The sequence below is a fragment of the Melopsittacus undulatus genome, chromosome 26 (assembly GCF_012275295.1).
Source record: "Melopsittacus undulatus isolate bMelUnd1 chromosome 26, bMelUnd1.mat.Z, whole genome shotgun sequence".
In the NCBI taxonomy this organism is placed as follows: domain Eukaryota; kingdom Metazoa; phylum Chordata; class Aves; order Psittaciformes; family Psittaculidae; genus Melopsittacus; species Melopsittacus undulatus.
Genome location: NC_047552.1, coordinates 688,482 through 705,219, shown reverse-complemented (window position 1 = coordinate 705,219; position 16,738 = coordinate 688,482). Strand labels below are relative to the sequence as shown.

General features: G+C 52.2%; 1 protein-coding gene across 1 annotated transcript in view; it reads right to left on the bottom strand.

The window, feature by feature from the left end:
- The window catches only part of ATP4A (ATPase H+/K+ transporting subunit alpha), a 35,038-nt gene that overhangs the window by 15,063 nt on the left and 3,237 nt on the right, over window positions 1-16,738 (bottom strand). Inside the window, exons 4-14 of the mRNA XM_034072282.1 lie at window positions 16,454-16,567; window positions 15,106-15,240; window positions 13,352-13,469; window positions 11,883-12,151; window positions 9,687-9,885; window positions 8,840-8,949; window positions 8,187-8,321; window positions 6,621-6,801; window positions 3,267-3,436; window positions 2,298-2,434; window positions 1,161-1,311 (exon numbers count right to left, since the gene is read on the bottom strand). Of these exons, the coding sequence (XP_033928173.1) occupies window positions 1,161-1,311; window positions 2,298-2,434; window positions 3,267-3,436; window positions 6,621-6,801; window positions 8,187-8,321; window positions 8,840-8,949; window positions 9,687-9,885; window positions 11,883-12,151; window positions 13,352-13,469; window positions 15,106-15,240; window positions 16,454-16,567 (1,719 nt within the window). The remainder of the gene's footprint in view (window positions 1-1,160; window positions 1,312-2,297; window positions 2,435-3,266; window positions 3,437-6,620; window positions 6,802-8,186; window positions 8,322-8,839; window positions 8,950-9,686; window positions 9,886-11,882; window positions 12,152-13,351; window positions 13,470-15,105; window positions 15,241-16,453; window positions 16,568-16,738) is intronic.

Sequence of the window (16,738 nt, the reverse complement as noted above, 5' to 3'; positions counted from 1 at the left end):
TGTATCCCATCCATCCCATATCCCATATATCCCATATCCCATACCCCCATATCCCATACCCCATATCCCATATATCCCATCCCCATCCTGTATCCCATATCTCATACATCCCATATCCCATACCCCATATCCCATACCCCATATCCCATACACCTTATATCCCATACCCCATACATCCCATATCCCATACCACATCGATCCAATTTCCCATACATCCCATACCCCATCGATCCCATACCCCATATCCCATACCCCATATCCCATACACCCCACACACCCCATATACCCCATACACCCCATACACCCCATACACCCCATACCCCACACCCCATACACCCCATACCCCATACACCCCATACCCCATACACCCCATACCCCATACACCCCATACCCCCCATACACCCCATATACCCCATACACCCCATACCCCCCATACCCCATACACCCCATACACCCCATACACCCCATACCCCATACACCCCATACCCCCCATACCCCATACACCCCATACCCCCCATACCCCATACCCCCCATACCCCATACCCCATACACCCTATACCCCACACTCCATACCCCATACACCCCATACCCCCCATACCCCATACACACCATACCCCATACACCCCATACCCCATACACCCCATACCCCACACACCCCATACCCCCCATACCCCATACCCCATACACCCCATACCCCATACCCCATACCCCATACACCCCATACCCCACACACCCCATACCCCATACACCCCATACCCCATACCCCCCATACCCCATACCCCCCATACCCCCCATACCCCATACACCCCATACCCCATACCCCCCATACCCCATACCCCCCATACCCCATACCCCATACACACCATACCCCATACACCCCATACCCCACACACCCCATACCCCATACACCCCATACCCCATACACCCCATACCCCATACACCCCATAGACCCCATACACCCCATAGACCCCATACACCCCATAGACCCCATACACCCCATAGACCCCATACACCCCATAGACCCCATAGACCCCATACACCCCATAGACCCCATACACCCCATACACCCCATAGACCCCATACACCCCATAGACCCCATACACCCCATACACCCCATAGACCCCATAGACCCCATAGACCCCATAGACCCTATATCCCACCAGTCTCTGGCAGCTCTCCACTATGACCAGTTTCTGCTGTGGGGACGTGCGAGCAAAGACCATCTCGGGGTGAGTCCGGAGCAGACCCTCTAGGTCTTGGGGTGTCATGGCCGCCAGCTCTGCCCCCGTCACCACCCGTGCCCGGGCCTGTCTATGGGGCAGGGATGGGGCTTGTGGGGCTGAGGGTGGTGATGGGGACATAGGGAGTAATGGGAGCCATAGGGAGCAATGGGAGCCATAGGGAGCAATGGGAGCCATAGGGAGTAATGGGGACTATAGGGTAGTAATGGGAGCCATAGGGAGCAATGGGAGGCATAGGGGGCAATGGGAGCCATAGGGAGCAATGGGAGCCATAGGGAGCAATGGGAGCCATAGGGAGCAATGGGAGGCATAGGGAGCAATGGGAGCCATAGGGTAGTAATGGGGACTATAGGGTAGTAATGGGAGCCATAGGGAGCAATGGGAGCCATAGGGAGTAATGGGAGACATAGGGAGCAATGGGAGCCATAGGGTAGGAATGGGAGCCATAGGGCAGCAATGGGCTCCATAGGGCATCATAGGGCAGCAATGGGCTCCATGGTCCATCAATGGCTACCATAGACCATCAATGGCTACCATGGTCCATCAATGGCCATCATGGTCCATCAACGTCAACAATGGTCCATCAATGGCCACCATGGTAAGTCAATGGCCACCATAGACCACCAATGGCCACCATGGCTCATTGATGACCATCATGGTCCATCAATGTCAACCATGGTCCATCAATGGCCATTGTGGTCCATTGATGTCAACCATGGTCCATCAATAGCTACTACAGACCAATGGCCACCACGGTCCATCAATGGCCACCGTGGTCATTCAATGGCCACCAATGGCCATTATGGTCCATCAAGGGCAACCATAGCCCATCAATAGCTACTACAGACCAATGGCCCCCAATAGCCCCCAATGACCATCGATGGCCATCATGGTCCATCAATTGCCACCATGGTCCATCAATGGCCATTGTTGTCCATCAAGGGCAACCATGGCCCATCAATAGATACCCCAGACCAATGTCCCCCAATGGCTCCCAGTGGCCACCAAAGACCCCCAATAGCCCCCAATGGCCATCAATAGCCCCCATAGCCCCACCTGGGGTCCACACGCTCCAGGGGTACCCTCATCCTTGCTGCCACCTCCTCGGGGGTCTCACTGCCCTCGGATATGATGCCCACAGCTGATGCTATGGCCTTGGCTGTAATGGGGTGATCCCCGGTCACCATGATCACCTGTGGGGTGATGGGGGGGCAAGGATGGGGTCACAGCCCATAATAATACATATACCCCATTATAACCCTTTATAACCCCATTATACCCCATTATAACCCATTATAACTCCATTATAACCCCATTATAACCACATTATAACCCATTATACACCATTATAACCACATTATAACCCATTATAACCCCATTATAACCTCATTATACACCATTATAACCCCATTATACCCCATTATAACCCATTATAACCTATTATAACCCATTATAACCCCATTATATCCCATTATCCCCCATTATACCCCATTATAACCCCATTATAACCCATTATAACCCATTACATCCCATTATACCCCATTATAACCCATTATAACCTATTACATCCCATTATCCCCCACTACACCCCATTCCACCCCATTACCCTCCATTCCACCCCATTATCCCCCATTACATCCCATTATCCCCCGTTATCCCCCATTATCCCCCATTATACACCATTATAACCCCATTATACCCCATTCCATCCCATTATCCCTCACTATAACCCCATTACACCCCATTATAACCCCATTATATCCCATTATCCCCCATTCCATCCCATTCTATCCCATTCTATCCCATTATATCCCATTCCATCCCATTCTATCCCATTCTATCCCATTATATCCCATTATCCCCCATTCCATCCCATTCTATTCCATTATATCCCATTCTATCCCATTCCATCCCATTATATCCCATTCTATCCCATTGTATCCCATTATATCCCATTCCATCCCATTCTATCCCATTCTATCCCATTATAACCCATTATATCCCATATATCCCAGTTATCCTGACCCGTATCCCGGCCGTCCTGCACTTGAGCACAGCCTGTGGGACTGTGGCTCTGGGAGGGTCGATCATGGACACGAGGCCACTGAAGCAGAGACCTGAGGCCAGAGCTGGGAGCTCCTCTGGATCCTGATCCGGAGCCACGGAGCCAGCTGGGAGCCAGCGGGAGCAGAACCCTGGGTAATGGGGGCAATGGGATCAATGGGGATCAATGGGTGTCAATGGGGATCAATGAGAGTCAATGGGATCAATGGGAGTCAATGGGAGTCAATGGAGTCAATGGGGATCAATGGGAGTCAATGGGAGTCAATGGAGTCAATGGGGATCAATGGGGATCAATGGGGGTCAATGGGATCAATGGGAGTCAATGGGGATCAATGGGGGTCAATGGGATCAATGGGCCCCGAGGTCAGAGCCAGGAGCTCCTCTGGATCCTGATCCGGAGCCACGGAGCCGGCTGGGAGCCAGCGGGAGCAGAACCCTGGGTAATGGGAGCAATGGGATCAATGGGGGGCAATGGGGATCAATGGGCATCAATGGGGATCAATTGGAGTCAATGGGAGTCAATGGCGGTCAATGGGAGTCAATGGGGATCAATTGGTGTCAATGGGGATCAATGGGAGTCAATGGGTGTCAATGGAGTCAATGGGGATCAATGGGAGTCAATGGGGATCAATGGAGGTCAATGACAGTCAATGGGAGTCAATAGGGATCAATGGGGTCAATGGGGATCAATGGGCATCTATGGGAGTCAATGAGAGTCAATGGGAATCAATGGGAGTCAATTGAATCAATGGGGATCAATGGGCGTCAATGGGAATCAATGGGAGTCAATGGGATCAATGGAGGTCAATGACAGTCAATGGGAGTCAATGGGAATCAATGGAGTCAATGGGAATCAATGGGTGTCAATGGGGATCAATGGAGGTCAATGACAGTCAATGGGAGTCAATGGGAATCAATGGGAGTCAATGGGGATCAATGGGAGTCAATGACAGTCAATGACAGTCAATGGAGTCAATGGGGATCAATGGGGATCAATGGGCCCCGAGGTCAGAGCCGGGAGCTCCTCTGGATCCTGATCCGGAGCCACAGAGCCGGCTGGGAGCCAGCGGGAGCAGAACCCTGGGTAATGGGGTCAATGGGGGTCAATGGGATCAATGAGAGTCAATGGGGATCAATGGGATCAATGGGAGTGAATGGGGATCAATGGAGTCAATGGGGATCAATGGGCCCCGAGGTCAGAGCCGGGAGCTCCTCTGGATCCTGATCCGGAGCCACAGAGCCGGCTGGGAGCCAGCGGGAGCAGAACCCTGGGTAATGGGGTCAATGGGATCAATGGGATCAATGGGGATCAATGGGCATCAATGGGATCAATGGGAGTCAATTGGGATCAATGGGAGTCAATGGGATCAATGGGGATCAATGGAGTCAATGGCGGTCAATGGGAGTCAATGGGGATCAATTAGCGTCAATGGGGATCAATGGGCATCAATGGCAGTCAATGTCGGTCAATGGGAGTCAATGAGAGCCAATGGGAATCAATGGGAGTCAATGGCAGTCAATTGGAGTCAATTGAATCAATGGGGATCAATGGGAGTCAATGGGGATCAATGAGATCAATGGGGATCAATGAGAGTCAATGGAGATCAATGGGATCAATGGGGATCAATGGGAGTCAATGGGGATCAATGGGAGTTAATGGGGATCAATGAGAGTCAATGGAGATCAATGGGATCAATGGTGGTCAATGGGAGTCAATGGGATCAATGGGGGTCAATGGGGATCAGTGGGAGTCAATGGGGATCAATGGAGTCAATGGGGATCAATGGAGGTCAATGACAGTCAATGGGAATCAATGGGAGTCAATGGGGATCAATGGGCGTCAATGGCAGTCAATGTCGGTCAATGGGAGTCAATGAGAGCCAATGGGTATCAATGGGAGTCAATGGCAGTCAATGGGAGTCAATTGAATCAATGGGGGTCAATGGGAGTCAATGGGGATCAATGGAGTCAATGGGGATCAATGAGATCAATGGGGATCAATGGGATCAATGGGCCCCGAGGTCAGAGCTGGGAGCTCCTCCGGATCCTGATCCGGAGCCACGGAGCCGGCTGGGAGCCAGCGGGAGCAGAACCCTGGGTAATGGGGGCAATGGGAGTCAATGGGATCAATGGGAGCAATGGGATCAATGGGGATCAATGGAGTCAATGGGGATCAATGGGGATCAATGGGAGTCAATAGGGATCAATGGGATCAATGGGAGTCAATGGGGATCAATGGGAGTCAATGGGGGCAATGGGAGTCAATGGGGATCAATGGGGGTCAATGGGAGTCAATGGGGGTCAATGGGATCAATGGGGGTCAATGGGATCAATGGGCCCCGAGGTCAGAGCCAGGAGCTCCTCTGGATCCTGATCCGGAGCCACAGAGCCAGCTGGGAGCCAGCGGGAACAGAACCCTGGGTAATGGGGGCAATGGGATCAATGGGGGGCAATGGGGATCAATGGGGATCAATTGGAGTCAATGGGAGTCAATGGGGATCAATGAGAGTCAATGGGTGTCAATGGAGTCAATGGGGATCAATGGAAGTCAATGACAGTCAATGGGAGTCAATGGGAATCAATGGGAGTCAATGGGGATCAATGAGCGTCAATGGGAGTCAATGAGAGCCAATGGGGATCAATGGGAGTCAATGGGGATCAATGAGATCAATGGGGATCAATGGGAGTCAATGGGGATCAATGAGATCAATGGGGATCAATGGGAGTCAATGGGGATCAATGGGAGTTAATGGGGATCAATGGGAGTCAGTGGGGATCAATGGAGTCAATGGGGGGAATGGGGTAATGGGGGTAATGGGGCGTATGGGGTGTATGGGGGTATAGGGTGTATAGGGGGTATGTAGGATATGGGGTATGGTATATTATGGGATATTACAGGATATTATGGGATATGTGGAATATTATGGGATATTGTGAGATATATAGCATATTGTGGGATATTATGGGATTTATGGGATATTATAGCCTATATGAGCTATATGGTATATTATAGTATACTATGGTTTATTATGGGCTATATGGGTATATGGTATATTATGGGCTATATGGGCTATATGGTATATTATGGTATATTATGGGTTATTATGGGCTATATGGGCTATATGGTCTATTATGGGTTATTATGGTCTATTATGGGTTATCATGGTATATTATGGGCTATATGGTCTATTATGGGTTATTATGGTCTATTATGGGTTATTATGGTCTATTATGGGTTATTATGGTATATATGGGCTATATGGTATATTATGGTCTATAATGGGTTCCTATGGGTTCCTATGTGTCAGGACTCACCCAGCACCCGCTCTCCCCGCCCCCCCAGCTCCGCATAGGCTCCCTCGAAGGCCTCAGTCCACTGTGGGTCCAGGGGCAGGTCCTGCCCCTTGAGCAGGACGTGGCTGCAGCGCTCCAGGACCCGCTCCGGAGCCCCCTTGAGAACCAGGAGCTGGCGCTCACCTGCGGCGTGCACTGACACCTGGGGGTAATGGGGGCAATGGGGTAATGGGGGCAGTGGGGTGATGGGGGCAATGGGGTAATGGGATCAATGGGGTCAATGGGGGTAATGGGGTAATGGGATCAATGGGGCAATGGGGGTAATGGGGCAATGGGGTAATGGGGATCAATAAGGGCAATGGGGAGATGGGGGGCAATGGGGTTAATAGGGGTAATGGGGTAAGGGGAGGAATGGGGGTCAATGGGGTGATGGGGGTGATGGGGGGAATGGGGGCAATGGGGGAATGGGGGTAATGGGTTCAATGGGGTAATGGGGGTGATGGGGGAATGGGGGTAATGGGGCAGTGGGGAGAAGGGGGCAATGGGGGTGATGGGGGTGAATGGGGTAATGGGGGTGATGGGGTAATGGGGGGCAATGGGGCAATGGGGGGCAGGGGGGAATGGGGATCAATGGGGGCAATGGGATCAATGGGGAGATGGGGGGCAGTGGGGTAATGGGGATAATGGGGGGCAATGGGGGAAGGGGGGAATGGGTAATGGGGGTAATGGGGTAATGGGGTGATGGGGGGAATGGGGGGAATGGGGGAAGGGGGGAATTGGTCCCCATTGATCCCCATTGATCCTCATTGATCCCCATTGCCCCCCATAGGCATCAATGGGCGCTGCTCACTGCTGCCCCCCGTGGCGCACCGCGGTACTTCAGGTGGGAGTGCGCCATCATCCCATTGACACCCATTGATCCCATTGATTCCCATTGATCCCCATTGATCCCCATTGATCCCCATTGACTCCCATTGACTCCCATTGATCCCCATTGATCCCCATTGATCCCCATTGACCCCCATTGATCCCCATTGACTCCCATTGATCCCCATTGATCCCCATTGATCCCCATTGACCTCCATTGATCCCATTGATCCCCACTGACCCCCATTGATCCCATTGATCCCCATTGATCCCCACTGACCCCCATTGATCCCCATTGATCCCATTGATCCCCATTGACCCCATTGATCCCTATGGGTCACCTGGAACTTGTTACTGGAGTTGAATGGCAGCTCCAGCACCTTCGGGTACTGGTCCCTCAATGTCCCCATTGAACCCCATTGACCCCCATTGACCCACATTGATCCCCATTGACTCCCATTGACTCCCATTGATCCCCATTGATCCCATTGATCCCTATGGCTCACCTGGAACTTGTTACTGGAGTTGAATGGCAGCTCCAGCACCTTCGGGTACTGGTCCCTCAATGTCCCCATTGACTCCCATTGATCCCCATTGACCCCCATTGATCCCCATTGATCCCCATTGATCCCCATTGACTCCCATTGACTCCCATTGATCCCCATTGATCCCATTGACTCCCATTGATCCCCATTGATCCCATTGATCCCTATGGGTCACCTGGAACTTGTTACTGGAGTTGAATGGCAGCTCCAGCACCTTCGGGTACTGGTCCCTCAATGTCCCCACTGGTCCCATTGAGGCCTCCGCGAACTTGAGCAGGGCTGTCTCCGACGCGTCACCGATGACGTCACGCTAAAGGGGGCGGGGTCAGTGTCAAAGGGGCGGGGCCAACCAGACCCATAGCTATAGGGCCCTCCCAGCCCCATATATGGGCATTATAAGCCATGCCCAGCCCTATATATGGGCATTATAAGCCCCTCCCAGCCCCATATATGGGCATTATAAGCCCCTCCCAGCCCCATATATAGGCATTATAGGCCACTCCCAGCCCCATATATGGGCATTATAAGCCCCTACCAGCCCCATATATGGGCATTATAAGACCCTCCCAGCCCCATATATGGTCCCTAAAGACGCCTCCCAGCCCCATATAGTGTCCCTATATACCCTTCCAGCCCCATAAGCACCCTATACCTTCCTTCCAGCCCCATATAAGCCCCATATAGGGTGCCTATAAGTCCCCCAAACCCCATAAGCGCCCCATACCTCCCTCTAATCCCTATAGAAAACCCCTATAACCCCTTGCTGCCCATACAACCCCCCCCTCCCAGCCCCATATAAGCCCCCTATAGGGTCCCTATAGGTCCCACCTTGGCTATAGGGACGTTGTCCTGGCCTGGCTTGAACTGGGCCCTATTGCAGAGGGCAATGACGCGGCTCAGCATGGTCCAGGTCTCTGAGGACTGGTCGAAGCTCTGCCCTATAGCGGGGGGCACAAGGGATGGGGGTCACCATAGGGGTCTATAGGGGACATATATGGGGCTGGGAGAGGTGTTTATGGGCCTAATCAGCCATAGTGACCTATAGGGATGGAAGGGACCCATCATGACCTATAGCAGTGGAAGGGACCCATAACAACCCATAGGGATGGAAGGGACCTATAACAATGGAAGGGATCTATAACAACACATAGCAATGGAAGGGCCCCATAGCGACCCATAAGTGATGGAAGAGCCCCATAGTGACCCATAGCAATGGAAGATCCCCATAACAACCCATAGCAATAGAAGGGCCCCATAGCGACCCATAGCAATGAAAGGGACCTATAGCAATGGAAGATCCCCATCATAACCCATAGCAATGGAAGGGCCCCATAGCAACCCATAAGTGATGGAAGGCACCCATAGCAACCCATAGCAATGGAAGGGACCCATAACAACCCATAGCAATAGAAGGACCCCATAACGACCCATAGCACTGGAAGGGACCCATAGCAATGGAAGGCACCCATAGCAATGGAATGACCCCATAGCAACCCATAAGTGATGGAAAGCACCCATAATGACCCATAGCAATGGAAGGACCCCATAGCAACCTATAGCAATGGAATGGCCCCATAGCACCCCCCAGCCTTGAAGTGCCCCATAGTGACCCATAGCAATAGAAGGACCCCATAGTGCCCCATAGCTCCCCCCATCCATGCCCCCCCCCAGGCACCAGACTGGTCCTCGGTGGTGTCCGCGCTGTGGATGTGGTTATCGAACCAGAGGTGAGCCACAGTCATCCTGTTCTGGGTCAGGGTCCCAGTCTTGTCGGAGCAGATGGTGGAGGTGGAGCCCAAGGTCTCCACGGCCTCCAGGTTCTTCACCACACAGTTCTTGCGGGCCAGGCGCTTGGCCGTCAGCGACAGGCACACCTGGGACACAGGGACATATAGGGACCATAGGGATCCCATAGGGGACATAATATGGGATGGGAGCTATGGGGACATCAAGAGATCCATAGGAGCTCCATGGGTCCATCAACACCTTAAAGACTGCCATAGGAGCCATGGGATCAGATGCGACCCATAGGGACCTCAAGAGACCTGTATGAGTTCCATGGGTCCATCAAGACCATAAGGACTCCCATAGGATCTATAATATGGGATGGGACCCATAGGGACCTTAAGGATTCCCATAGGAGCCATGGGATCGGATGGGAGCCATGGGGACATCAAGAGATCCATATGGGTTCCATGGGTCCATCAAGACCATAGGGACTCCCGTAGGACCCATGGCATGGGATGGAACCCATAGGGACCTTAGGGATCCCATAGGAGCCATAATATGGGATGGGAGCCATGGGGACATCAAGAGACCCATATGGGTTCCATGGGTCCATCAAGACTATAAGGACTCCCATAGGACCCATGGGATTGAATGGGACCCATAGGAACATCAAGAGACCCATATGGGTTCCATGGGTCCATCAAGACCATAAGGACTCCCATAAGAGCCATAATATGGGATGGAACCCATAGGGACCATAGGGATCCCATAGGGGACATGGGATGGGAGCCATAGGGAACATAGGGATCCCATAGGAGCCCAAGGTCTCCACGGCCTCCAGGTTCTTCACCACACAGTTCTTGCGTGCCAGGCGCTTGGCAGTCAGCGACAGGCACACCTGGGACATATAGGGACTCAATGGGACCCAGTGGACTCGATGGGATCCAATGGGACCCAATGGACTCGACGGGACTCAATGGAACCCAATGGACTTAGTGGGACCTCACTGGGACTCAATGGGACCCAATGGACTCAATGGGACCCAATGGACTCAATGGGACCCAATGGACCCCAATGGACTTAGTGGGACCTCACTGGGACTCGATGGAACTCAATGGACTCAATGGGACTCAATGGACTCAATGACCCCCAATGGACTCAATGGGAACCAATGGACTTAGTGGGACCTCATTGGGACTTGATGGAACCCAATGGACTCAATAGGACCCAATGGACTCGATGGGATCCAGTAGACTCGATGGGACCCCATGGACTTAGTGGGACCTCACTGGGACTTGATGGAACCCAACGGACTTGATGGAACTCAATGGACTCAATGGGACCTCACTGGGACTTGATGGAACCCAATGGACTCGATGGAACCCAATGAACTCGATGGACCCCAATGGACTTAGTGGGACCTCACTGGGACTTGATGGAACCCAATAGACTCAATGGAACTCAATGGACTCAATGGGACCCAATGGACTCAATGGACTCAATGGAACCTAATGAACTCAATGGAACCCAATGGAACCCAATGGACTCAATGGAACCCAATGAACTCAATGGAACCCAATGGACTCAATGGAACCCAATGGACTCAATGGCACTCAATGAACTCAATGGAACCCACTGGACTCGATGGGACCTCACTGGGACTCAATGGAACCCAATGGACTCAATGGAACCCAATGGACTCGATGGCACCCAATGGACTTAGTGGGACCTCACTGGGACTCAATGGAACCAAATGGACTCAATGGGATCCAATGGACTCAATGGGACCCAATGGACTCAATGGGATCCAATGGACTCAATGGGACCCAATGGAACCCAATGGACTTAGTGGGACCTCACTGGGACTCAATGGGACCCAATGGACTTGATGGGACCCAATGGACTCAATGGGATCCAGTAGACTCAATGGAACCCCAATGGACTCAATGGGATCCAATGGACTCAATGGGATCCAATGGACTTAGTGGGACCCCACTGGGACTCAATGGAACCCACTGGACTCGATGGAACCCAATGGACTCGATGGAACCCAATGGACTCGATGGGACCCAATGGACTCAATGGGACCCAATGGAACCCAATGCACCCCATGGCTCCCCCCTTGTCCTCTCCCACCCCTTACCGTGACAGTGGCCAGCAGCCCCTCGGGCACATAGGCCACCACGATGGCCATGAAGAAGACCATAGCCCTAAGGAAGGGGTACCCAATGAGCATGGCCACCACAAAGAAGGTGGCCCCAAAGAGGATGGCCAGGCCAGCAATGATGTCCACGAAGTGCTCGATCTCGATGGCTATTGGGGTCTGCTCGTTGTCCACCCCAGAGGCCAGGCTGGCGATGCGGCCGATGATGGTGCGGTCACCGGTGTTGATCACGGTGCCCAGGGCTGTGCCTAGGGGGGGGAATGGGGTAATGGGGTGGAGTCTAATAGGGTGTAATGGGGGCTAATGGGGTGTAATGGGGTGGGATGGGGTGGAATGGGGGATACTGGGGTTTAATGGGGCTGTAATGGGGTGTAATGGGGTGGAATGGGATGGGATGGGGTGGAATGGGGGGTAATGGGGGTAATGGGGTGGAATGAGGTCTAATGGGGTTTAATGGGGTTGGTGGGGTGGAATGGGGTGGGATGGGGTGTAATGGGGTGGAATGGGGTGGGATGGGTGGGATGGGGTGGGATGGGGGTGATGGGGTGGGATGGGGGGTAATGGGGGTAATGGGGTGGGATGGGTGGGATGGGGGCTAATGGGGTTGGTGGGGTGGAATGGGGTTGGTGGGGTGTAATGGGGTTGGTGGGAACTAATGGGGGTGGTGGGGTGTAATGGGGTCTAATGGGGTGTAATAGGGTGTAATGGGGTGTAATGGAGTGTAATGGGGTCTAATGGGGTGTAATGGGATCTAATAGGGTTGGTGGCAGGTGATGGGGTTGGTTGGATCTAATGGGGTTGGTGGGGTGTAATGGGGTCTAATGGGGGTGATGAGGTCTAATGGGGCTTGGTGGGACCTAAAGGGACTTGAGGTACCCAAAGGTCTTGATGGGACCCACAGGTGATGTTGGGCCCCATAAGTGCTGGTAGCACCCATAGGTTATGGTAGCACCCATATGTTACTATGGCACCCGTAGGTTCCCATGGCACCCATAGGTTCCCATGGCACCCATAGGTTACCATGGCACCCATAGGTTACCATGACACCCATAGGTTCCTATGGCACCCATAGGTTCCTATGGCACCCATATGTTACCATGGCATCCATAGGTTACTATGGCACCCATAGGTTACCATGGCACCCATAGGTTCCTATGGCACCCATATGTTCCTATGGCACCCATAGGTTCCTATGGCACCCATAGGTTACCATGGCACCCATATGTTACTATGACACCCATATGTTCCTATGACACCCATAGGTTACCATGGCACCCATAGGTTCCTATGGCACCCATAGGTGTATTGGCACCCATAGGTTACCATGGCACCCATAGGTTCCTATGGCACCCATAGGTGTATTGGCACCCATAGGTTCCTATGACACCCATAGGTTACCATGGCACCCATAGGTTATGGTGTCACCCATAGGTTACCATGGCACCCACCCTCCAGGCACATGGTGGAGAAGAAGGCAATGTTCCTGGTCTCCAGGGGGGACTCATGGCTGCACTCAGGGGACCTGGTCTGAGGCTCCGACTCCCCCGTCAGGGATGAGTTATCCACCTGGAGAGGATGAGGATGGAGGTGATGGAGCCGTGGATGTGGGGCTGGAGACACCCATTGATGTCCATTGACACCCATTGACACCCATTGACATCCATTGACACCCATTGACACCCATTGACATCCATTGACACCCATTGACACCCATTGACATCCATTGACACCCATTGACACCCATTGACATCCATTGACACCCATTGACGTCCATTGACGTCCATTGACATCCATTGACACCCATTGACATCCATTGATGTCCATTGACGTCCATTGACATCCATTGACATCCATCATCCATTGACATCCATTGACATCCATTGACATCCATCATCCATTGACATCCATTGACATCCATTGACATCCATTGACATCCATTGACATCCATTGACGTCCATTGACACCCATTGACATCCATTGATGTCCATTGACACCCATTGACATCCATTGACATCCATTGATGTCCATTGACACCCATTGACATCCATTGACATCCATTGACATCCATTGACACCCATTGACACCCATTGACATCCATTGACATCCATTGATGTCCATTGTCATCCATTGACATCCATTGATGTCCATTGACACCCATTGACACCCATTGACATCCATTGACGTCCATTGACATCCATTGACATCCATTGATGTCCATTGACACCCATTGACACCCATTGACATCCATTGACATCCATTGACATCCATTCACACCCATTGACGTCCATTGACGTCTATTGACACCCATTGACATCCATTGACATCCATTGACGTCCATTGATGTCCATTGACATCCATTGACATCCATTGACATCCATTGACACCCATTGACATCCATTGACATCCATTGACATCCATTGACACCCATTGACATCCATTGACACCCATTGACATCCATTGACATCCATTGACACCCATTGACATCCATAGACATCCATTGACACCCATTGACATCCATTGACATCCATTGACATCCATTCACACCCATTGACGTCCATTGACGTCTATTGACACCCATTGACATCCATTGACATCCATTGACGTCCATTGATGTCCATTGATATCCATTGACATCCATTGACATCCATTGGCATCCATTGACGCCCATTGACGTCCATTGACGTCCATCCACATCCATCCACATCCATCGACATCCATTGACATCCATCCCCATCCATCCCCATTCATCCCCATTCATCTCCATCATCTCCATCCATCCCCATCCCATCCCATCCCCATCCCATCCCCATCCCATCCCATCCCATCCCCATCCAATCCCATCCCATCCCATCCCATCCCATCCCCATCCCATCCCATCCCATCCCATCCCATCCCATCCCCATCCCCATCCCATCCCATCCCATCCCATCCCCATCCCATCCCCATCCCCATCCCATCCCATCCCATCCCATCCCCATCCCATCCCATCCCCATTCCCATCCCATCCCATCCCATCCCCATCCCATCCCATCCCCATTCCCATCCCATCCCCATCCCATCCCATCCCCATCCCATCCCCATCCCATCCCCATCCCATCCCCATTCCCATCCCATCCCCATCCCATCCCATCCCATCCCCATCCCATCCCCATCCCCATCCCATCCCCATCCCATCCCCATCCCATTCCCATCCCATTCCCACCTTACATCCCTGTGCCATGATCACCCTGATGTCAGCAGGGACTCTGTCTCCCCCCTTGATCTCCACCAGGTCTCCAACCACCAGCTCATTGGCATTAACCTGGAGCTTCTCTCCATCCCGGATCACTGTGGCTTGCTGGGGGCAATGGGACCCATAGTGATCTATGGGGTCTATAGGGTGAGCCCCATAGAGGTGTATGGGGTGAAGGTGAGGTCTATAGGGTGATGGTGAGGTCCATATGGGGTCTATAGATTGGAGGTGATCTCCATATGGGGTCTATAGGGTGAAGGTGAGGTCCATAGGGGGGTCTATAGGGTGAAGGTGAGGTCTATATGGGTGTCTATAGGGTGAAGGTGGGGTCTATAGGGTGAGAGTGAGGTCCATATGGAGTCTATAGGGTGAAGGTGAGGTTCATATGGGATCTATAGAGTGAAGGTGAGGTCTATAGGGTGAGGGTGAGGTCCATAGGGGATCTGTAGGGTGAAGTTGAGGTCCATATGAAGGTCTATGGGGTGATGGTGAGTTCCATATGGGGTCTATGGGGTGAAGGAGAGGTCCATATGGGGGTCTATAGATTGAAGGTGAAGTCCATAGGGGATCTATAGGGTGAAGGTAAGGTCCATATCGGTTCTACATGGAGATGCCCCTATGGGGTTCTATATGATGGTCTCTATATGCTGTATACAATGTTCCTATGGTCTTTATGTGATGTATAGGATGCCCCTATGGTCCCTATATGATGCATAGGGTGCCCCTATGGTCCCTATATGATGTATAGAATGCCCCTATAGTCTCTATATGCTGTATACGATGTCCCTATGGTCCCTATAAGCTGTATAGGATGCCCCTATGGTCCCTATATGATGTCCCTATGGCCCCTATATAATCTATAGGGTGCCCCATAGCCCCTATATGATCTATAGGGTGCCCCTATGTCCCCTATATGATCTATAGGCTGCCCCTATGTCCCCTATATGATCTACAGGATGTCCCTATGTCCCCTATATGATCTATAGGGCGCCCCTATGGTCCCTATATGATCTATAGGATGCCCCTATGGCCCCTATATGATCTATAGGATGCCCCTATGGTCTCTATATGATCTATAGGGTGTCCCTATGGCCCCTATATGATCTATAGGATGCCCCTATGGTCCCTATATGATGTCCCTATGTCCCCTATATGATCTATAGGGTGCCCCTATGGTCTCTATAGGATGCCCCTATGTCCCCTATATGATCTATAGGGTGCCCCTATGGTCTCTATAGGATGCCTCTATGTCCCCTATATGATCTATAGGCTGCCCCTATGTCCCCTATATGATCTATAGGGTGCCCACAGCCCCCACCTGCGGCACCAGGTTCTTGAAGCTGGCAATGATGTTGGTGCTCTTGAACTCCTGGTAGTACCCGAAGCATCCGGTTACCATGACAACAGCGATGAGGGCAACGGCCAAGTACAGCTATGGGGCAGAGCATCACCCCATTGGTGTCTATGGGGTGAGTGTGGGTCCCAATGCCCCCCAGCCCCATTGATGTCTATGGGGTGAGTGTGGGTCCCAATGCCCCCCAGCCCCATTCATGTCTATGGGGTGAGTGTGGGTCCCAATGCCCCCCAGCCCCATTGACGTCTA